This window comes from Heloderma suspectum, chromosome 1 (assembly GCF_057233095.1).
Source record: "Heloderma suspectum isolate Gila_16-S chromosome 1, 16-S_ref, whole genome shotgun sequence".
NCBI lineage: Eukaryota > Metazoa > Chordata > Lepidosauria > Squamata > Helodermatidae > Heloderma > Heloderma suspectum.
The window spans coordinates 367841642-367866280 of record NC_139458.1 but is presented as its reverse complement, the minus strand read 5'-3'; the positions used below and the strand labels follow the sequence as shown (position 1 = coordinate 367866280).

The 24639-nt window shown below is 46.8% G+C and overlaps 1 protein-coding gene across 1 annotated transcript in view; it reads right to left on the bottom strand.

The window, feature by feature from the left end:
* Nucleotides 1–24639, bottom strand: part of RYR2 (ryanodine receptor 2) — a 545602-nt gene that overhangs the window by 353148 nt on the left and 167815 nt on the right. The window contains exons 11-12 of the mRNA XM_084828209.1: nt 5614–5688; nt 3804–3960 (exon numbers count right to left, since the gene is read on the bottom strand). Of these exons, the coding sequence (XP_084684335.1) occupies nt 3804–3960; nt 5614–5688 (232 nt within the window). The remainder of the gene's footprint in view (nt 1–3803; nt 3961–5613; nt 5689–24639) is intronic.

The window sequence follows — 24639 nt, the reverse complement described above, 5'->3', positions numbered from 1 at the left end:
CTGAAAAAAGAATATGAATGCACATTTTAATGGAAATTGTGTGTTATAATTGTGTGTTCTCCTCAACCTCTCAGCGGCTTTTGATACCGTTGACCACAGTATCCTCCTGGACCGCCTGGAGGGGCTGGGCATTGGAGACATCGTATTGCGGTGGTTCCGGTCCTTCTTCTCTGGCAGGTACCAGAGGGTAGCACTGGGAAAGGAGGTTTCGGACCCAGGGCCACTCACTTGTGGGGTGCCACAGGGTTCCATCCTCTCCCCAATGCTATTTAACATCTATGTGAAGCCGCTGGGGGCTATCATCAGGAGGTTTGGGGTGCGGTGTCATCAATACGCGGATGACACGCAGCTCTACCTCTCGTTCAAATCTTCACCAAGGTTGGCCGCAGAATCCCTGTCCAAATGTCTGGAGATGGTGAGTGGCTGGATGGGGAGGAATAAGCTGAAGCTGAACCCTGACAAGACCAAGGTACTTTTGGTGGGAGACAAGAGGAGGCTGGGGGATGTTGACCTGGTGTTGAATGGGGTAAGGCTACCCTTGAAAGACCAGGTCCGCAGCCTGGGGGTCATTTTGGACTCCCAGCTGTCCATGGAGGCTCAGGTGTCAGCTGTGAGCGGGACAGCACTCTATCAACTCCATCTGATACAGTGGCTGCGCCCCTTCCTTCCCGACCATCTGCTCCCATCGGTAGTACATGCCCTGGTCTCCTCTCGTTTAGACTACTGTAATGCGCTCCACGTGGGGTTACCCCTGAAGATAGTTCAGAAGCTGCAGCTGGTACAGAACGCGGCAGCTCACCTGATTAAAGGCAGCTGCCGGCGAGATCACATCACTCCAGTGCTGAAGGAGTTGCACTGGTTACCAGTTGTTTTCTGGGCCAAATTCAAGGTGTTGGTTTTGACCTTTAAAACCCTATATGGTTCCAGCCCAGCCTGTCTTAAGGAGTGCCTCCAGCAACACCAGACAGGCCGCTTAACAAGATCAGCCTTGGATGGCCTTCTCTCTGTCCCATCAGCCAGGACAGCTAGACTGGTGGGGACGAGGGAGAGGGCCTTTTCTCTGGTGGCCCCCACTCTGTGGAACTCCCTCCCTAGGAAACTCCACCATGCCCCCTCTTTAATGAGCTTCCGCCGTGCATTAAAAACGTGGTTGTTCAGGCAGGCATTTGGGGTGGGCTAGGGTATTTTAGAAAACTTTTTTATTGTAGAATTTTATTGTTTTAAACTGTTTTATTATATGCTGTACATCGCCCAGAGTGGCTGGGTGACCAGCCAGATAGGCGATTAATAAATTTAATAAATAAATAAATAAATAATGCTATCTCAGACAGATAGGCGCAAATATCAAAGTAGTACCCCAGATGGTTTTATACCCAAGTGAATCACAGAATTAAATCCAACAGTCAAAGGAGCGTGATCTAAGAGCTGCTTTCAGAGCTAGCACATTTGTGTTTATGGTCCACTGTTATTTAATTTCATAGAGAAAATGATACAAGCATGTGTACACCAGTTGCTGAAGATACTGATGGGTTAACCTCAGGTCAACTGGAAATGTTAATGTTTTCATTAAGTTTACAGGACCTTATGCTGCACCTCAGTATGACTGTTTACCTATCATCTTTACAGGAGAGACATTATTTTCCTATCAAGTGACTGCTGACACTTTTTGTGACTCTTTACATCCTTCAACTGCCTTTACCTCAAGCAACAATGTCTTGCTATTTGTCATCAGGAAAACCAGAATGTAGGTGACATTAATTGGATAAGGAAAAAAAGCAAAGTGGCAAGGCAGGGGGAAATCAGCAGAGTAAGTGGGAGAGAGATGGAAGACCAAAGGACAGCTGAGCAAGGGGCAGCAGAAACAGGTAAGTGGCATATAGAACAATCCCCAACATAAGATGCCATCCAGCAATCTCCACCTATTTCTTTGTATGTGGACTGCTGGGGTGGCTGGAGCCAAGGAATTTTCTGGCCTCAGATTCCAGGGCAAGCAGGGCTGAGAAGTGATTCCTGATACTGACCTGGTCTGGACATTGTATCTTGGTTTAATAAACCCATTTGCTGCTCCCTTCACAGTCCAAGCAACCAATCCAGAAAGTCTCCAATTAACTGTAGATTCCTGTTTCATCCAAACTGGGAAACTATGGTTACCAGATTTGGAATATGCCAAGCTATTAAACCATGGTTTGAAGTTGGTTTAATATTGTCAGGGTTGTATCTGAGCCCATGGAGTCCCAAAGCAGCTCTGACTCTGAGAGGAAGAGACAACTCATGAGGGAGGAAGTTGGAGAGAATTGCCGCGTTTTTCCCAAACGGAGATCAAGCTGTCAGGATGCCCCTGTTGCCTACTGAATTCTCCAATAGCCAAAATCAGCACTCAGACAAAAGGGCTGCTTTCCAAGGCTTTAATTCCATTTATCCTAATGAGGCATACAGATGCTAATTGCTTGAGACTCAGAAAAACTACAAAGGAACAGCTATCTAGGGCAGGAGTCCCCAACCCCCAGGCCGCGTACCGGTACTGGTCCGTGGCCTGTTAGGAACTGGGCCATAGTAGGGGTGTGCGAGACCCCCTTACCTTGGGTCCACGGGGGTCCGTGGGGGGGAGGCGATCCATCCCTCCCCTCCCCCCCCCGGAATCCTCGAAGTCCGCAGAGCTGCTGGCCAGCTCCGGCTGCTGGCAGACTTCCGGCTGCCTGGACACAAATAGCGTCCCTGTTCTTCAAGTAACAGGCTACGTAAATATTTACGTAGCCTATTACTGCAAAGAACAGGGACGCAAATGGCGTCCGCTTCGTGGACGCCATTTGCATCCCAGCAGCCGGAAGTCTGCCTGCAAAACCAACCACCCCCCCGTCCATGGAAAAATTGTCTTCCACGAGACCAGTCCCTCGTGCAAAAAAGGTTGGGGACTGCTGATCTAGTGGTTTCTAAGGGTTAGGACATCAGTTGATCTCTGTTTGGGAAAAACGCAGCAACTCTCTGAACTTAAGGGGTGGGAGGGGAAGATCTCCCCCTCTCCTGCGATGCTTCTGGGCACAGCTGTTGACATCGAGCCAATCGGGCTGAGCACCGAAGCTCGGCCCCTGCGATCTCTCACTTGTGCCTGCGTCTGCACCTTGTGTCTAAAAGTTCAGGTTGTCCCCCCTTTCCACGTCTGGTTCACTGTCGCTCCCAGGGATGTGAGAAGGGGGGGCTCCCCCTCCAACTGCGCCTCTGAAGTCTGAGAGAGTTCCTTCCTCACAAGTTGTCTCTCCTCTTCAGAATCAGAGCTGCTTTGGGACTCTATGGGCTCAGATACAACCCTGACAAATACCTTGGCATGTTCAAAAGCCAGTAAACATAATTTCCCAGTGCAGATAAAACAGGAAGCTGTGGTTAATTTAACAGAGTGGTTAAGAACTAAAGTCATGCACTTTGCATTAAAATGTGAAACTTAGCACACTTATACATTGACAAATACTACACATTATTTATATGGATTCCAGTAAGCAATGCCCCAATGAACAGGGGTGGGGGGAGGAAATGTTTAGGCTTTATTACTGCATGTCCATGGCAAGTTTGATGCCCTTAACCCAAAGAATGCATGATTTGGTCAAAAAAACCTAGCTTAACTGCTCTGCTAATGAGAGACTTCCTAATTTGTTTGCTCACATCACAAAGGGGGGGGGCAAGGATCTACATGCAGGAGCAAAAGGCCCATTTCCATCTTGGCTTATTAAACCGAGATATGGTTGTCCAAATGCAGCTAATATCTATTTTCACAATTAATTAAAAATAAGTCATATTACAGTTTTTTTTACCTTGGAAGACCGAAAACAAAATGCTGTAGATTTCACATCAGCTTTCTCTTTCTCTGTTAGAAGAAGACTCTTGTCATCCATGAGGCTTAAATATTTCCCTGTTGTTATATGTCTTAATCTGAATGGCTGCCCCCATCTAATGTGACTTCCACTCCACCTAATAAAGGTTCAAATTAGCATTCTTAGATAATATAAAATGCCATACATAAACGCCAAATAAAAATATGAAAATGGTTTAAAATGCGTCTAACTGAATTTGGGCAAACAGCAGCATCTACAATTGCTGAGACAGCATTTAATTTTACTTACAGAATGAAAGGCACTTCAGCATTGTAGTTCAACGATTTCTTCAGCAAAGGATTTCAATGCACACGTGGCGCTACTTGCCAGCTAATCGTACATGCTAATTTCAACAAAGGCTGCGAATCCAGATGTGCATTATTTGGAACCATACATCTATTTGCTCTATTGTTCTAGGTCTCATGCCCACATTCGCAAGAGCTCTGTATGGACATCAGAGCACATACAGTGCTCTGTGTTAGTGCGACTGGATTACACTCCATCAGAATGAACTGAAATGAAAAGAGCTGTGCAGTTTGCACAGGAGATATTTTGGCTGATTCTGCGTCCTTCTGTGAAACATGCTTTTCCCAGATCTACTTTGGACAGTCAGCCGCATCCCTCTCTTGGAATTAAAAAGGCAAACCAATTCCTCCTTAATTGACCGCACTTCTCTCATGCTACCAATAGGGGGCTTGTTGTTGTTTACTCGGTCGGTCGCTTCCGACTCTTCGTGACTTCATGGACCAGCCCACGCTAAATTCTATTTAAATCAATGAGGCTTGTAGTCAGGATAAATATAAATTTCACACATAATACATCAACTTGGCCTACGTTCACTGATAGTAAAAATCCTCTCCCAGTGATAATTTATACGTTTGTTTCCTTGAAAGGTGTATAGACATTTCCTTAAAATGAAAAAGATGTGTTTGCTTAAAAGGTGCATTTCATAGCCAATAATCATAACTGAATAGCTGGATGCTGTTCAGAGTTATAAAGTATTCCTTTTATCACATTATTTAAAAAGGAAGATAGGCCAGTATCACTGTTAAACTAAAATTTACACAAGTATTCCTCTGAAATGTATATTCCATTGGTTACTGTAGTCTAGATGGTGCCTGTCAAGTTGAGGCTATGTGACAATCTGAACAACAGCTTGTCTTTCATCAGACCTCAACCTAACTAATAATTCCTATGCTATCCTACACAAGGAGGTAATGCACTTCTAAAACACACACTAGAGAAACATAAAGGAACCTATTTCTCATTCACTGCACTCACCTAGAATTCTCAAGGTCAGTTTTAATTCCCAAACAACTAAACAAGAAAAATATTCTTCCATTATGCTGTCAGTCTATTTTATCATCACTACTATTAGAATGCATGAACATAAAGAACAGCAATGTTATAGTGCAATCTTTGCCCACAGCTACTGTCATTTACTTATCAATCAGTATACATTCATTTCCATGGGATTTGCTCCAACCGAGTATTTTGAAAGACCTGAACCTGTCATTCATTTGATACCAGTAACTGAAACACAAATGCTTACCTGGAGTAAATTCCAAGGGAAACTTTAACAGAGCATGATTGTACATTATGACCTTGGTTAAATAACCATATCTCCAAATTGTCATCACAGCCTTTCGGCACAGCCACAACATTTTTGTCAAGAACCAGCTTGCATTTTAGGAAGGGGGAACATTAGTTACCATAATAAAATATATTATTCCAGAGGATATTTACTTACGCAACCCTCAAAGTCTCCAGTCGCCAAAGAGAACGAGCATGAATTGACACGGCACCACCTTCATAGTGGATAGTTCTGCAACACAAGAGGCATTTTCTGAGTTTCCCACACCCCACACCTTTAGGTTAAAACAGATGATATTGGAGATGAAGTCAGTTTCAAAGAGGGATTGCTCCTCCTAGCATGTAAACATCCCATACTGTTTTCACCACTGGTCAAACAGGTTTTGCACAGTTTCAAAAACGTATTTGACCAGAGACAGTAGATGGAAAAAATGAATATTTTCCATGTACAGTGTGCAGACTAATGGCTCCAAGATCACTCAGTTCCCTTAAAAACTATTGTCTATTCCCAGCCTTAGATGGCCTTTTTCAAACTGCTGAAGGAACTGAACTCCAAGATATATAATATAATTTGGTGAATCAAAGTATAAGATGCAATTACTAATTAGGCAGCGTCATAGCCATAAACAAAACAAACTTCTGTTCATTATATATTTCTGAGACACCTGTTCATTTAAATTAACATCTTAATTATTTCCTTTTGCGCTAGATAGTGCCCTTTATGGCAAAGCAGTGCACTAGAATAATTTTTTACTATTGTATAATCTATGTTTATTTATTTGACATGTTTTATTCATGCAGTAGGACTCCTTGTAGGACCAAGAAATTGGATGCTAGTGGCTGCCCTGATAAGTTTCTACTATTCAGGGAAATGGTAAACTGTAAAAAACAGTGTGTGGGTTAACAGAGAGGCAAGTGAACCAAGAGCAGCCCAAGACAGATCTGCCAAATAGCACACAAGTGGAGGCAAGAGAGAAAGGTTCACAAATGAGGAAGAGCTGTCTGTAAACGAATAGGCATGGTGGAGAATTCCACCACGGATCTCGGTGAGGCCAAATGCCAGCGCATTCAGCCCCCCAAAATCCGTGGCAGAATGAAGCCCCCGCCCCCCACCCCCACGAAATGGGCCCAGAACGGAGCCTACCTTTGTTGGCCATAGCCTATCACAGGCCGGCATAGGGACGCAAATGGCGTCCCCTACACAGGACGCCATTTGCATCCGCAGCAGCCCGGCAGTGGCTGGAGGCCCCGCTGCGGGTTGGCCCAGCCGGGCACGATTCCGGGGGAGAGGAACAGATTGTCTCCCCCCTGTCAAGGATTCCGGAGGGAGGAACAGATCGCCTCCCCCCACCTGCGAAACCCAGCGGAGCTAGGTAAGAGGGTTTTGTACACCCCCATAAACGAATGCTCTTTGATCCTCAAAGGGAACCCTGTCATGGGATGCCATCCAAACTGCTGAGTCCATATAGGCTGTGCTGCATTAGAAGAGTTGTCCAAGGACCACTGTGGAGTAGGAATGGTCCTCAGTTGAACCAATGCTGCCATGGTTTTGTAGGAGACCTTCCAAAAGCAAACCACAACTACTGTTCATTACTGTTCTAACAAGAAAATAAATGCAGAGGGCTTGAGGCCTACGTAGTTCAGAGAAAAAGACAGTTTCATAATCCATTCATGTTTCTACGTCCTCCTACAAAGGCAAAAAACAACCAGTTCTTCTTGTCTGGACTGTTAATCCATTTAATTTGGCTAAATACAAGCAGCCCCTAGGGTATGGAACTTGCTAATTTGCTCACTAATGTTATTCAGAATTCAGAATTCACTACAACCCTAAAAACAGCTCAACATTTCCCTTGGCTTTAAGCTTCCCATGATTATTCTTTGCCTTTGCACTAACATATTACGTGACACTATCAGGACAAGTGTGTGACAGCTAAGCAGAACTAATTACATTTCTATTGATATTCTGGCACTTTTTTTTCATCTACATGTGATGCAAATTGGGAAGTTGCAATGACCTGCCAATGGCTAGATCTAAACATGGGAGTGAGACCACTGAATCTATTCCATTTAGTTACAATAACAAACGAACTCCACAGGTTAAAAATAGATAACTGTACATAACATATCCCTAATTATTTGCAGATTTATGTTCCTCTAACACTACAAGGGAGAGGCATATGAAAGAATCAGACAGACTCCAATGCAGATCACTGAACAAGATAGGTAAGTTTTTATTTATTGGCACAGAAGATAATGGCCTGAATAAATGGCACCCAAGTCTACAGCCTTGCTCGTACATATCTTATGATCCCACTGAATTCATTGAACTGATTAACATGTAACTGGGTTTATGACTGCAGCCTTAAATGGAATAGCTACAGTTATTACAAATGCTCTCGACCTAAAATGCCATCTGTTTCTACTTATCTACTTATTATTTTTATTGGGCAATTTGCGGAGAGTTAAGAACATAGTGCCTGCTAGTGATACACCTGAATTGTAGATCAAACTATACTTACATTTGACAAAATTTCTGATCCTATCCCAATTCCCCCATATCTTCACAATAGCTAACCTCACTATACTACAGTGTTCCATAGGAGAACACACAAAATGAACCAACAAATTGCATAATCCCTTAAAATAGGGGATGGGGGTGCAGGCAGACCAGGAGTTTTTCATGCAATCTGCTCTTCAGGAGAAGAGGGGGTGCACTTCACACAGCATCTTGGGTTCTGTCACCGATTATCATCTTTCACAGAATGCACAGAGGATGGTGCAGGGCTAACAGGCATGTGGATGTTGGGGCAAGGGGCACAATCCCACTCTACAACTGTGTGTCCAGTCAATGTGTAGAAGGGAAAGTAAAAGGAGGGCTTAGCTATCCACAAATCCTTAGAAGCTCTCAATCACCCAGTAATATATTTTTTCAGCTGTGCTATAAACTGGCATTCCATAGCAAACAGACTGCTTATTATTAAATCATGTCTCATTCCCTGAACCCCTAATGCTTGTCTGTAAACCTACAATTATTATTAAGTTACTATTAAGTACATTTCACTAGGAGGCAGCACTCTAAACAAGAGGTGCCAGATGACTGGAGGAGGGCTAATGTTGTCCCTATCTTCAAAAAGGGTAAAAAGGTGCAGCAACAACACCAGCACACCTCATACCGACATAAGAACAAACGAAGACCCTTGCTGGATCAGACCAAGGGTCCATCTAATCCAGCATTCTGTTCACACAGTGGCCAACCAGCTGTCAACCGGGAACCCGGAAGCAGGGCATGAGCACAACAGTACCCTTCTACCCATGTTCCCCAGCACTGGTGTATATTAGGGGTGCACGAAAGCCACTTACCTGGTCTCGCAGCTTTTTGCGGTGGGGGGGAGGCTCTTCGCTGCTCTCCCCCCGAAGTTCAGGCCGGGGGGGAGGCTTCCCGCCTCGCCCGGCCGAAATTCAGGCCGGGGGGGAGGCTTCCCGCCTCGCCCGGCCGAAATTCAGGCCGGGGAGGAGGCGCCTCGCCTCGCCCAGCCGCGAAATAAAAAGTAAAAAAAAAAAAACGCCCCCGTGATAGGCTACGTGACGATTAACGTAGCCTATCATGGCTAGATCTGCAAAGTCAGCCGTGATAGGCTACGTAAATCGTCACGTAGCCTATCACGGGTGACTTAAAAAAAAAAAGCGCGTACGCAAATGGCGGCCCCCATAGGGAGCCGCCATTCGCGTTCCTTATTTGGTCGCTGTAGTCTACGTAAATCTTTATGTAGACTACAGCGACCAAATAAGGAACGCAAATGGCGGCTCCCTATGGGGGCCGCCATTAGCTGTACGCGCTTTTTTTTTTTTAAGTCATCCGTGATAGACTACGTGACGATTTACGTAGCCTATCACGGCTGACTTTGTAGATCTAGCCGTGATAGGCTACATTAATCGTCACGTAGCCTATCAAGGGGGCGGGTTTTTTTTTTTAGTTTTATTGGAATGGCGGCGGCGGCAGCCGGTCGGAAGATCGGTTGCCGCCCCCACCCCTGACGAAGACCCGACGAACCGCCGCTGGGACCCGCCGCCGGGAGGGACATTTGGGAAAGGTAAGTCCCGTCCCGGGGGGGATGCGGGGGGCGGAAAATTTCTCCCCGAAACTTGTTCGGGGGGCCGAACACGTTGGCGCTCGGCCCCCCGAAGTTTCGGGGAGAAATTCTCCGCCAACCGTAGTGTACTCGGTAGAGGCTCACTGCCTCTGGTACTGGAGGTAGCACATAGCCATCAAGACTAGTAGCCATTGATAGCCTTTTCCTCCAGGAATTTGTCCAACTTCCTTTTAAAGCCATCCAAATTGGTGGCCATCACTACATCCTGTGGTAGCAAATTCCATAGTTTAACTATGCACTGTGTGAAGAAGTACTTCCTTTTATCTGTCCTGACTCTCCCACAAATCCACTTCATAGGATGACCCTGGGTTCTAGTATTTTGAGAGGGAGAAAAAATATCTCCCTATCCACATTCTCCACACCATGCATAATTTTGTACACCTCTAGCATGTTTCCCCATACATTCCTTTTTTCAAAGCTAAACAATCCCAGCTATTTTAACCTTCTTTCATAGGGGAGCTGTTCCAGCCTCTTGATCATTTTAGTTGTTCTTTTCTGCTCTTTTTTTCCCAGCTCTACAATATCTTTTTTTAGGTGTGGTGACCAGAACCGGACACAGTATTCCAAGTGCAGTCGCACCATAGATTTCTATAACGCCAGTATGATATTGGCAGTTTTATTCTCAATTCCTTTTCTAATTATGCCTAACATGGAGTATGCCTTTTTTACAGTGGCCGCACACTGGGTTGACATCTTCACTGAGTTGTCCACCACAACCCCAAGATCTCTTTCCTCACCAGTCAGCGCTAGCTCAGATCCCATTGAGCTATACTTGGAAGCTGGGATTTTTTGTTCCAATGTGCATCACTTTACATTTGCTTACGTTTAACCCCATTTGTCATGAAGATGCCCATTCTCCCAGTTTGGAAAGATCCTTTTGGAGCTCTTCGCAATCCCTTTTTGTTTTAACCACCCTTAATAATTCTGTGTCCTTCACAAACTTAGCCACTTCACTACTCACCCCTAATTCCAGATCATTTATGAACAGGTTGAAAAGCATTGGTCCTAATACAGATCCCTGAGAGACACCATTATTTACTTCCCTCCATTTGGAGAATTTTTCATTTATTCCTACCCTCTGCTTTCTGTTCTTTAACCAGTTACTGATCCATAAGAGGAGTTGTCCTCTTATTCCATGACTGCTAAGTTTGCTTAGGAGTCTTTGTTGAGGGACTCCAGGTCAAAAGCCTTTTGGAAGTCCAAGTAAACAATGTCTACCAGATCACCCCTGCCTATATGTTTATTGACACTATCAAAGAACTCTAAAAGGTTAGTGAGACAGGACTTACCTTTGCAGAAGCCATGTTGATTCTTTCTCAGTAGGGCTTGTCCTTCTATACGCTTACTAATTTTATCTTTAATAAAGCCTTCAACCAATTTACCCAGAACAGACGTTAAGCTAATGGTCCTGTAATTTCCTGGATCCCCCCTGAATCCCTTTTTGAAAATTGATGTTACACTGGCCATCTTCCAGTCCTCTGGTATAGAGGCTGATCGTAGAGATCTTAGGGACATGTTGCATATCTTGGTTAGAAGATCAGCAACTTCATATCTGAGTTCTTCAAGAATTCTAGGATGGATACCATCTGAGCTCGGTGATTTATTTGCTTTCTATTTATCAATAAGGTTGAGACCTCGCCATTGGTACTGTCAGCAGCAACCCTATCCCCCTAGACAGCCTGGGGCCTGAGCACAAAGATATGTCCGCCCACCCCCAGAATCCGTGGTGGAATTCTCCACCATCCCTAATTATGGATAGATTCCCCTTATACCATTTTCCACAAGGAAAAAGTGATAGGACAGACATGGCTTTTCTCCCAAAGACTTCCATGTGAATCAGCCTTCTTTCCCTTTCCAACTTCTGATTTGGAGAAGAGACTACACACTTTAGATGTCCAGCAAGCCCTAGCTTTTTATAGATCAAGGACTGAATCTTTCTGTAAATCGCAGTGCTTCTTCCTATGCTACGGAGGACATAATAAGAGTTTGCCAGTTTCTTCCCAGAGACTAGCATCCTGGGTTGTACAGACTATTTGATTAGAGTACCAAGTCTCGGGGAAGGGCCTGCCACCTCGAATCCGAGCACCTTCAACATGGGGAGTGGTGACTTCTACGGCCTTTGCAAGGGGGGTGCCTCTGGTGGACCTGTGCAAGGCAGCTACTTGGTCTAAACCCTCCACTCTTATAAGGCACTACAGATTGGACACTCGAGCCTGATCTATCTGTGCTTTTGGCAGGGCTATGCTTTTATCCATACTGCAGTGAGACACCAACCCACCTCCGGTAAGTCAGTTTGTTATTTGCCTATATGTGTGATGCACAGAGATCACAAAGATGACAGACAGGTGGCTTACCTGTAACTGTAGTTCTCTTAGTAGTCATCCGTGCATTCACACAACCTGACACCCCCACCACCACCTTTCCCACTTTGTTATCAGTCTTCATATGTTATTGGTATTGAGATGTTTTCTCCTCGGACTCGAGACTGCCACTGCAGTCCTAAGGTACTGAGGGGAAGGTGGGAACCCACACGGTATACAATATAGATGGTGGGGGAGGGGTTCCCACCAAAACTTTGCTCAGCTTGGAAGTTTCCTGAACGAGTCTCTGCGCAAGCACAGAGCCCATGTGTGTGAATGCACAAATGACCACTCAAAGAACTACAGTTACAGTTAAGCAACCTGTCTTTCTCCATGGCGTTTGAGTGATTTCAAATGTATTAATTTCACTCCCTCCTTTTAAAAAATTGTTTTTCTCCATTTCTAAATTTGCTGTATTATGATTTAGGTTTACAGTTTTTTCCATTGTTTTAAGGTTGTAAATTGTAAGTCACCTTGGGGGCCCTTTGGGGGCTGAATGGTGACTCAGAAATAATTTTATAAATTATTTATACCACCGTAACTCAACTACTACAAGCCAAAACAAAGATAAATGTCTTATAAAGGCTTTGGAATTATGGCCTGCAGCGGCTTTGGTGAAATTCTAAGAGCAAAGCGTCTTGCATTCATCAGGCAGCCACTGAGAACATCTCTATGTGACATGCTATTTAAAACTGACACATTAGTGGCTTGGACAGTCTTGGAGATCGTGACAAGTCGCAAGAGAGGCAGTAGCCGCTTTAAAACATGTCTGTTACAATTTATGTAACTAAATAAAGGCCTAGACACCTGAATGTGGGTATTGACTTGTTTTAAGTGAAAATGTAGCTTCCATTTATGGAAGGCAAAAAAAAAAGAAACAAATTACCACATACAGAAAAGAAATCCTGGGAGCTCGATGAAGTTAAATGCATTTTTGCTTCCTGTAGCAGGAATAACAGAATATACATTACGGACTGGGTTCAGATGATCATGTCAATAAAAGAAGCCATTGTGGCTTCTCCCCCCCCCCCACCAGCCCCCACCACACGCATAACCATCATTTGCATAATTACCCGCAATGCAGCACAGGTTGCCCTGTCATCCATACCCGGTGCACGGCGGGGGTGGCTCCTTACCCACCCTACAACCCATGACTTGCAGTAGGGGTTTTAGGGTGGGTAAGAAGTTACCATCGCCGAGTGCCATGTTCGGACAACACAGCAACCTGTGCTGGATTCCCAGTATTATGCAAATGACAGCTGGAGTGCACAATGCACAGGGGCAGCAGAAGCCACGATGGCTTCTTTTACCAACATGATTGTCCAAACCCAGTCAGTAACTTCTCTAGTAGGTGAGTTCATCATCCTGCCATGCTCATCAGAGATATAATCCTAAAGGAGGAACCAATGCCTGGTACCATTATATATTTGAGTAAACTATACAGTTTAAAGGTTTCTATATTTTGCCATCCTTTAAAAAAAAAACTTTTTATTTTATTTTTGTCTTTATAAATGAAATAAACAGTACCAGCAACCTAATCGGTAACTACAGTTTCCCAACAATACAATATTCTTAGGAGGACACATCAATAATGAAAAGGAGAAGAAAAGAAAAGAAAAAAAATTGTAAAGGATTAAATTTAAACTCCAACACACACGGGCTTCAGATCCCATTCTACTTAAAAATTATACCTATAACATTGGCAATATTACAATTCAATACAGCATAAATAATCAACCTTACATTTCAATATCATATCATCAGTCTTATAGCAAGGGAGCAGGCCTACAGTTCATTTCCAGTAACCATATATTGCCCTTAAGTTAAAATATAATAGTAAAGCTTAACAATTTAACCAGCCAAAAATCTTACTAACCAGTCTTATAGTAGTGGTAATAATAATAAAAAGGAGATTAAAAAGGATAAATAACAATAATAACAAATCACTAATCAATTTTATAATATTTTATAATAAATTTATACATTTTTAAAAATTATAAATAAATTTATAATAATATATATTGTGCCATCCTGAGGTTGTTATTTTTTTGGTCAGCTCTGAAATGGGATATATTAAACTTCTGTATAGTTAAACAAACATATTCAAGTGATCAATGAGCCTTTTCATTCTCTGAAATCAATGCTACTTTTCTTGATGAGAAGAGTATTAATTGTTTTCTCTCTCCATTGATTGTTTAAAACCAGCAATTTATATAACACTTGTATATACCCAACAACCCAGGAAAGTACTTAATAATTGCTCCCATTTTACAGATAGGGAAGAGATGATGGGAAATAATGTCTTAGTTGAGCTGGGATTTAAACATTCAGTCCAACTAATTCAATATTTTTGTCACTCAACTTTGTTGCGGTTTCAAAACCGTAGGCCAAATGTACTTCAATGATTCAGCCTTCCCTCTTGAAGAGTGTCCTAACCAACAATACTAACCAACATATCCAAATTATAGTGAGTTTTGTAGTAACCTTTAACATCTCATCAGAGTAGGGTGAGTCAAGGCAGAAACAATATATTAACACTGTTTCTCATAAGAAATATTTTCCCCTTTGGCAAGTCTGCTCTAGCTCAAAACACAGTGACACATAATCATTATTCTCCCTCCAGGTTCCATATAAATTGACAGAGCAGCTGTAAGATTATTCTCCCTCTCTGTATTACTAATCCCTGAGGCAAGCCCCAGGTATTATAGGCAATAGGAAAATGAGAAGATTTCACAATGTTACTTCTATTCTCAATGCCTCAATAAGCGCTTGTATCAAATAGACCAATTCCCCAAGCCCTGGGCTAAGGCAAGCTTGATTCATTTCAATGGGGGGCCCTCCTGTGGCACGCTTAGAGGATTAGGCTCAATTTCTAAAGTAAGCCCTAAAATCCACCATGTATCTTTTTAATCAACATTATCACCAATGTTTTCTATTCTAGAAAAATTTCTCAAAGTAAGCCCAGGGGTTCCTTTCCTTTTATGCGTATGGTCTACTGTAGGTATGTATGAAAGTCACTTACCTTTAACGAAATTTGATTCGTGGTGGGGGGGAGGCGCTCCGTCCCTCCCCCCGAAATTCTGGCCAGGGGGGAGGCGCTACGTAAAAAAAAATAAACCCGCGCGTACGCAAATGGCGGCACCCGTGGGCGCCACCATTTGCGTTCCTTATTTTGGCACATCTAGTCTACGTAAACATTTAGGTAGACTACAGCGAAAATAAGGGGAACGCAAATAGCATAGATGTAAATAGCGTCTACGTAAATGTTTACATAGACTAGACGTGCCAAAATAAGGAACGCAAATGGCGGCGCCCACGGGTGCCGCCATTTGCGTACGCGCGGGTTTGTGTTTTTTTACTCAGCTGTGATAGGCTACGTAAACATTTATGTAGCCTGTCACGGTATTTTTTTAAAATCTAGCCGTTCTAGGCTACGTAAATCTTTACGTAGCCTATCACGTTTTTGTTTTTGGTTTTTTTACTGGAAATGGCGGCGGCGGCGGCCAGTCAAAAGACCAGCCGCCGCCACACTGCCGCGCCGCCGCCGCTGCGCCGCCAGGAGGATTTGCCCAAGGTAAGTCCCGTCCCAGAGGGGCGGGGGGGCAGACTGTTTCGCCACCAATTTCGGGGGGCCGAATGCGCTGGCATTCGGCCTCCCTGAGATTCGTGGCGAAATTCTCTGACATCCCTAGTCTACTGTACAAGGATGTTTCATTTACAATTGGGAACAGGGTCATATGAAGTTGCCTTATGCTGAATGGTCCAGTTAGGACCTGCATTGCATGCTCTGACTAACAGTGGCTCTCCCTGCTCTTCTACTTAAGATCCTTTTCAACTGGAGATACCAGGGACTGAACTTGGGACCTTAGATACATAAAGCATGTGCTCTACTGTGTGCTTTCCCCCTGAATCCTTGAACAGCTTTAGCTAAATATACCATGGAAACATGATGAATGAAGTAATCAGAAGAAATAGGGCATACCAACATAGTCTCTTAAGGCTGTGACCTGCACAGTTTAAAAATTGGCAGTACTATGAATATTTATAGATTTGTTTGCTTATTTCTTTTTGTTGTATATACTTTGATTGTATGGTTTTTATTTTATGATTATAAGCCACTTTGGAACTCTATGTCTGCGACAGAAAGTGCAAAGTATAACAATTTTAATAAACAAACAACCATTTGTCCTCAGTATTCACATTTGGACAAATGACTTATTATTATTTAGTTCATTTTAATTTCTATACCAGCCAATAGCCAAAGTTCTCTGGACAGTTCACAACAATTCACAAAATCGCAAACCACAGATACAAGATATAAAATACAGCATAAAATTTCAATACACAAAATTTAAAACAACTTAAACAGCTAAAAACAATTTCAATAAAATATTAAAGACAGCTGACATAAATACCTCATCATATGCCATTAATGCCTGGGAGTAGAGGGCAATCTTAACCTGGCAACAGAAAGATGACAGTGCTGGCACCAGGCGGACCTCAGTGGGGAGATCATTCCATAATCAGGGGACCACCACTGAGAAGGCCCTCTCCCTTGTTGCTACCTTCGAAGCCTCCCTTGGGGGTGGCACTCAGAGGAAGACCTCAAATGTTGATTGTAGTGTCCGGGTAGGTTCAGGTCCATCAGGTATTGCGCTCCCAAGCCATGGAGGGCTTTATAAGTTAAAACCAGTGCCTTGAATCGGGCTCAGAAACATACAGGCAGCCCATGCAAGCAGGCCAGAATTGGTGTTATATACTCAGACTTTCTGGTCCCCGTTAGTAACCTGGCTGCCACATTTTGCGCAAGATGCAGCTTCTGAACAGTGTTCAAGGGCAGCACCACACAGACTGCATTGCAGTAATCTAACTTGGAGGTTACCAGTTAATAGATTACTGAAACCAGGTTATCCCTGCCCAGATAGGGGCATAGCTGGACCACCAGCCAAAACTGGTAGAAGGCACTCCAAGTCACTGAGGCCACCTGAGCCTCAAGTGATAGAGATGACTCCAGGAGAACCCCACGCTCTGAACCTGCTCCTTCAAGGGTGGAAGGCCTCAGGCCTGAACCAAGCTATTAGTAGTCTTAGAGGGGTTTAGATGATCCATAATGCTCTCTTACTTTGATTCAGTTGGCTGCTGTTTTCCCTAACAGGCCTCTTGATTTACCAGGATGAGTCAAAGTTCAATAGCGCAGCCTCAGCACATTCCATACTAACGAGCTGCAGGGTCTTATCACTGAATGTGCCTGGGAGGTGAAGCTTGTTTGCCTTAATGCTGCAGGTGTCTGTGCTGGGAAAGTTCTGATTATTTCTAGGGATGGCGGAGAATTTCTCCCCGAATCTTCGAGGGGCCGAGCGCCAACGCATTCGGCCCCCCGAAATCGACGGTGAAATTCTCCGCCCCCCCACAACCCCCGGGATGGGACTTACCTTTGGCGAATGTCCCTCCCGGCGGCGGGTTCCGGCGGCGGTTCGTCAGCCTTTCGGCGGGGGTGGGGGCAGCAGCCGGTCTTCCGACCAGCTGCCGCCGCCGCCATTACAAAGTGTAAAAAAACCCAACAACCCTGTGATAGGCTACGTAACGATTAGCGTAGCCTATCACGGCTAGATTTCCAAAGTCAGCTGTGATAAGCTACGTAAATCGTTACGTAGCCTATCATGGGTGACTGAAAAAAAAAAAAGCGCGTACGCAAATGGCGGCGTCCTATGGGCACCGCCATTTGCGTTCCTTATTTGGTCCCGGTAGTCTACGTAAAGATTTACGTAGACTAGTCTACGTAAATCTTTACGTAGACTACCGGGACCAAATAAGGAACACAAATGGCAGCGCCCATAGGACGCCGCCATTAGCGTACGCGCTTTTTTTTCCCCCCCCCCAAAGTCACCCGTGATAGGCTACGTAACGATTTACGTAGCCTATCACGGCTGACTTTGGAAATCTAGCCGTGATAGGCTACGTTAATCGCTACGTAGCCTATCACGGGGGAGGGGTTTGTTGTTTTTTTTACACTTTGTTTCGCGGCCGGGGAGACGCGGCACTTCTCCCCGGCCTGAATTTCGGCCGGGTGAGGCGGGACGCCTCCCCCCCTCGCCTGAACTTTGGGGGGAGAAGCGAAGTGCCTCCCCCCCACCGCGAAGCACCCCTGCAAAAAGGTAAGTGACTTTTGTACATCCCTAATTATTTCCCTTCTGACCAAGTGCTGTAAGCCTATGCTGGGAAAGTTGCAGGTGAGCGATAAATAACGCTTGCTGCTGTCATGCTGCTTCACTGGCAACATGTATAGTGTAAAACCCATTTTACCCCATGGCTCTGGGTTCGGAGAAGCTATCTGATCCAACCATTGGGTATGCCTGTGTGCTATAAAATACTCAATAAAGGCTCCTTGTAAGCAAACCTGGGCCTTGCTTATCTATTAGGGATGGGGGAGAATTTCTCCCCGAAACTTCGGGGGGCCGAGTGCCAACGCATTCGGTCCTCCGAAGGTTGTTCGGGGAGAAATTCTCCACCACCGCCCCGCCCCCCGCCCCCCCCGGAATGGGACTTACCTTTCACTAATGTCGCTCCCGGCAGCGGGTCCCGGTGGCGGTTCGGCGGGTCTTCGTCAGGGGCGGGGGCGGCAGCCGGTCTTTCGACCGGCTGCCGCCCCCGCCATTACAAGAAAAGTAAAAAAAAAAAAAAACGCCCCTGTGATAGGCTACGTAATGATTAACGTAGCCTATCACGGCTAGATCTGCAAAGTCAGCCGTGATAGGCTACGTTAATCCTCACGTAGCCTATCACGGGTGACTTAAAAAAAAAAAAAGCGCGTACGGTAATGGCAGCCCCCATAGGGAGCCGTCATTCGCGTTCCTTATTCGGTCCCTGTAGTCTACGTAAAGATTTACGTAGACTACGGCGAAAATAAGGGCAATGCTATTTGCATTGCCCTTATTTTCGCCGTAGTCTACGTAAATCTTTACGTAGACTACAGGGACAGAATAAGGAACGCGAATGGCGGCTCCCTATGGGGGCCGCCATTTGCGTACGCGCTTTTTTTTTTTAGTCACCCGTGATAGGCTACGTGACGATTAACGTAGCCTATCACGGCTGACTTTGCAGATCTAGCCGTGATAGGCTACGTAAATCATTACGTAGCCTATCACGGGGCTTTTTTTTTTTTTAACTTTTCTTTTGAAGTTCGCGGCTAGGGAGACGGGGTGCTTCTTCCCGGCCTGAATTTCGGCCGGGCGAGGCGGGAAGCCTCCCCCCCGGCCTGAATTTTGGCCGGGCGAGGCGGGAAGACTCCCCCCCACGGCCTGAACTTCAGGGGGAGAAGCGAAGCGCCTCCCCCCTACCGCTAAGCAAGCTGCGAAACCAGGTAAGTGACTTTCGTACATCCCTAGCGGCAGTGCCTCCAGGTCGTCTTCCATCCGCTGCCAGGCTGTTTCGTAGTGGCTGCCATTTAAGTCCGTGCCTCAGGCAGTGATAGGCTATGGAAATACATGCATAGCCTATCACGGCAAAGAGCAGGGACGCAAATGGCGGCCAGCGTAGCAGCCACCATTTGCGTCTGCAGTGCGGCAGCAGCGGCTGGAAGTCTGGCTGCGGCCAGGGAGGATTCCAGGAGGAGAGGGATGGATCGCCTCTCCCCCCCCAGCAGATGCCCCGGAACAAAGCTGGGTGAGTAATCTGCCCATCCCTACTTATCACTATCCTGGAACCTCTAAATTAAGAGGCCTAATGCATGGGCAATACAAAGGGGAATGCAACACCATCCAGAACAGGTTGAGTACCCTCCCTCCAGCCAGCAGGATCGCCTCCCCCCCGCGGACCCCCACGGACCCAAGGTAAGGGGGTTTCGTACACCCCTAGGTTGAAGATATCGAAAGTAAGGATGTACGAAAGTCACTTACCATTTTGCAGATCTGCTTCGCGGTGGGGGGGAGGCGCTCCGTCCCTCCCCCCGGAATCCTGCATGGCCGGCTCCGCTCCACGTGGATTCCGCGGAGCCGCTGGCCGGCTCCACCCGCAACCGGACATTCGGCCGCTGGGAAGCAGGGACTCAAATGGCGGCAGCTGCAGCCGCCTCCGTTTGCATCCCTGCACTTAACCGAGATAGGCTACGTAAATATTTACATAGGCTATCACAGCAAAGTAAAAAAAAATACATATACAAATGGCGGCAGCTACGGTGGCCGCCATTTGCATTCGCTATTTTTCACTGTTCTAGCCTATGTAAATATTTACGTAGGCTAGAACAGCTAAAAATAGCTAACTCAAATGGCGGCCGCCGTAGCCGCCGCCATTTGCGTATGCTGCGCCCAGCCAGGAGACCAGCCACCGCCACCCCCGCCTCCGCCGCAACTGCCGCCTCCTCCACCACGCCTGCCGCCGCCGCACCTTCCACCGCCGCCCCCGCCGCTGCACCTTCCGCTGCTGTACCTGCCGCACCTGCCACACCTACCGCCCCCGCCGCAGCTGCACCTTCCACCCCCCGCCACACCTGCCGCACCTGCCGCCCCCGCCGCCGCCACCGCCACACCTGCCGCACCTGCCGCCACCGCCGCCGCCACCGCCGCACCTTCTGCCCCTGCCGCCACCCCCGCTGCCGCACCTGCCGCCACCGCACCTTCCACCGCCACTGCCGCGCCGCCGCTGCCACACCGCCACCGCTGCCACCCCGCCACCGCCGCACCCACCACCAAAGCCGCCGCTGCATCGCCACATCCGCCCCAGGTAACTGCCGTCCCAGGGGGTTACGCGGGGTGGGCGGGGGGCAGGAGACCGTTCCGACACGGATTCCGGGGGGCCAAATGCCAGTGCATTCGGCCTCACTGGAATCCGTGGTGGAATTCTCCGCCATCCCTAATCGAAAGCCATCAAGAAATCCAGGAATATCAACAGGGTCACACCCCGTCTCTCTACCGACATAGCTCATCATACTAGATGACCAAGGCTGTTTCTGTGCCACAACCCACCCTGAACCCCCACTGAAATGGATTCAGAAAACCAGTCACATCCAGAAATGCTTGGAGCTGGTTATGCACCATCCATCAGAGACTTTGCCCAGGAAAGGAACATTTGCCGCTCCCCTAAAGTTGTTAAGATCTTCGAGTTCCAGAGAAGATTTCTTCAGGACTGGTCTCACTGCTGCCTCTTTCAGAAGGCAGGGGTCCACTCCCTCTTGCAAGGAGGCATTAATTACCTCCCTTGCCCAGCTGGATGTCCCCTCCCTGATGATTTTTATAAGCCAAGAGGGACAAGGATCCAATACGGAAGTGGTTGCATGAACCTGTCCAAGCACCTTGTCAACATCGTCAAGCTGTACCAACTGAACCTCATCCAAGAAAACAAGACCATACTGTGCTCTAGATATCTCACCTGATGCACCTGCTGTTATCACTGGAGTCTCAAGTCCCGGGTGATGCAAGAGATTTTATCTTGGAAGTGTATTACAGTGGGCCTCAGATGGATCTGCAGTGTTGTTAGGGCCAGTATGTAGGCCCTGGACAACCCTAAAAAGTTCCACTGGGGAGCAGATAGAGGATTCAATAGAGGCAGCAAGATGTTGTTTCTTTGTCACCCTCATGTCTCTGAATATACCTGACTATAGGCACACACCAGTGTTTGCACATGATCTGAGTTTTTTCTCCATTTGGATGAATTAAATGGTACAGAATTATTAATTCCATATTTCAACCATTTTATAACACACATTTTTTAAGCTCTGAAAGTGACATGGGTCCAATCTACATGGAGATGCTTTATGAAGCGATTCCGTGTAAATCCACATTTTCAAGAATTCGAATTTGCTTCTTGTGCAGGACATAGGGATGTGCGAAACCACCCCCGCCCAAGTTCTCCAGGCGCCCGCTGAAGTGCCGCCCCTGCTCGCACCCCCCAGACCTGCACTCAAGGCCCCAGGACCTCGGCGAGTAGCCCGCACCAACACCAGGCCCATCCAGGGAGTGCCCGCCATTTTGCCACCTTTTTCGGCTTACAAACAAAAGGGAGCTTAAAAAATATGCACATTTGAATACGTGCAGTTTCTTTAAGCTCCCTTATTTTAGTTTTTTTTAAAGCTAGCAAAATGGCTGGCGCTAGCCGGAAGGGGCAGGGGGGAGTGTGGGGAGTGTCCAGGAGGGTGCCTGTGACGGGGCGCCACCTCCTCTGTCTCCTGCCTGGTCGGCTGTCAAAGGCAGCCTCCCGGGCAGCAGTAGCTGTAGGAGCAGGGCACCCCAGCCAATAGCTGTCTCTTGCTCACAAGCAGGAGATGGCCAGTGGAAGGGGTGCCCCGCTCCTCCTCCTGCTGCTACCCGAGCGGCTGTCAAGGACAGCCAACTAGGCAGCCAAGTCCAAGCTGTTCCCAGCCGCTTGCTCAGCTCCAGGGCACTCATCGGCCGGGCCCGTCAGTGCCCTAGAGTTCAGGGAGCAGAGGCCGGGGGGCCGAGTGTGAGGGATTTCACCGGCCTCCCAGACTAAGTCAGGCGCTCACAACATCCCTAGCAGGACAGGACACACAGCCAGTAAAGCAGTATATTCTTTTTTAAAAAAACACTTTTATGGGGCAAATGGTGCCTGAAACTGCATTAGTTCAGGGTTGGGTGGCTGGAGTCCCACGAGAAGGAATGAATATCAGGTGCAGGGCAGCAAATGGGCAGAAGCTTCCTCCCCACCCCTGTCTTACTCCCCACTTCCGAGTAGACATGTGAAAGCGTGGACACGAGGAGAGGTAGCCAACACCTCTCCTCTTGTCCACGCTTTCTCATCAGGAATAAGGTTCATCTGGGGGCGATCTGCTTTGAAACTCATTAAACTTATGCACACCTCCACTGGTCTGGATGAGAAGAGAACAGATTTAAAACAATCGGCAAAGGAATTCTCCCAACCCCTCTCCCCACTCCTGTGCTCAGTGAAGTGCAATGGAAGGCAATAAGTTACTTCCAAGTAGATATGTGTAGCCAACACCTCTCTGCTTGTCCACCCTTTCTCAGAAGGAATAAGTAGGGATGGCAGAGAATTCTGCCACGGATCATGGTGAGGCCAAATGCCAGTGCATTCGGCCCCCCGAAATCTGTGGCGGAACAGCCTGCCACCCCCCCCGCCCCCCCGCGGATCCCCCCCAGGACGAGACTTACCTGGGCCGGATCTTCCGGGCGGCAGCGGCTCCGGTGGTGGCTTCGGTGGCGGCGGCTGGTCTTCCGACCGGCTGCCGCCGCCACCATTTGCAGTTGGTTTTTTTTGTTTTTTTTTACCCAGACGTTTTAGGCTACGTAAAAACTTACATAGCCTAAAACGACTGGGTAAAAAAAAAAAAAAGGCGTATGCAAATGGCGGCGGCTACGGCTGCCACCATTTGCGTTCCTTAGTTTGGGCCGTCTTAGTCTACGTAAATATTTACGTAGACTAAGACGGTGAAAATAAAGGGAACGCAAATAGTGTCAGCTACGCTATTTGCGTTCCCTTATTTTCGCCGTCCTAGTCTACATAAATATTTACGTAGACAAAGACGGCCCAAACTAAGGAACACAAATGGCGGCGGCCGTAGCCACCGCCATTTGCGTACGCGGTTTTTGTGTGTGTGTTTTTTCCCAGAGCCCTCCGCAGCCGGAAATCTGGCTGCGGACAGCTCTGGCCTGGCTGGGCCTGGCCAGCTGCTCCGCAGGGCTGCCGTGGAGCACAGCCGACCGCGGAGGATTCCGGGGGGGAGGAACGGAGCGCCTCCCCCCCCATCAAGGATTCCGAGGGGAGGGATGGAACGCCTCCCCCCCCACTATAAACATAATCCGCGAAAGGTAAGTGACTTTCATACATCCCTAGGAATAAGGATCATTTGAGGGTGATCAGCTTTTAAAATCGTTACAGTCCTGCATACCTTTGCTCTTCCGTAACAGCGTATATTTAAAACAGCAGGCTTTCTCCTTGCCCCTCTCCCCACTTGCAGTGAAGTGTAACAGAAGAGAATGAGTTACTTCCGAGTAGACATGTTTAGCCAACACCTCTCATCATGTCCACCCTTTCTCGGCAGGAATAAAGGTCATTTGGGGGCAATCAGCTTTTAAAATCATTACAATTCTGTGCAACTTTGCTCTTCTGTAAAAGAAAAGATTTAAAACAACAGGCTTGCTCCATGCTCCTCTCTCCGCTTACATGCTTAGTGAAGTGCAATGGAAGAAAATGAGTTACTTCCAAGTAGACATGTTTAGCCAACACCTCTCTTCATGTCCACCCTTTCATGACATAACTTTCCCTTCCACCTATCAGTACTGCTCCCCCCACACCCCAAGTGAGGTTATACAGACTCCCAAACTGCACTGAGACCACTGCAATGTGACAAAATGCAAAATGATTTCGCAAAGAAGCGGCTTTCAGGCAGAAAAACACATGGTTGATGCAGCCATGTTGATGCATAGGGGATACATCATCTGCCATGAACATCTGTGAGGTGCAGTAGAACCAGAGTAAATCCCCCATGTAGATGGGACCACGGCTTTTTGGACTGTGTATCACCACAACCCCTTTCAAGATTGATAATAAATAAAGTGATCTGGTAGGCTGGACAGCTGGGCTTCAAGAGGGAGGTCCCTCCTCCATGATAGAATCAGGAAGGGAGAGGGCACAGGCTTACGGACAGTTGGGATTTGTCAGTTGAAAACTGTCAGTTAGGGAGTAGACAGATAATCTGAGAGA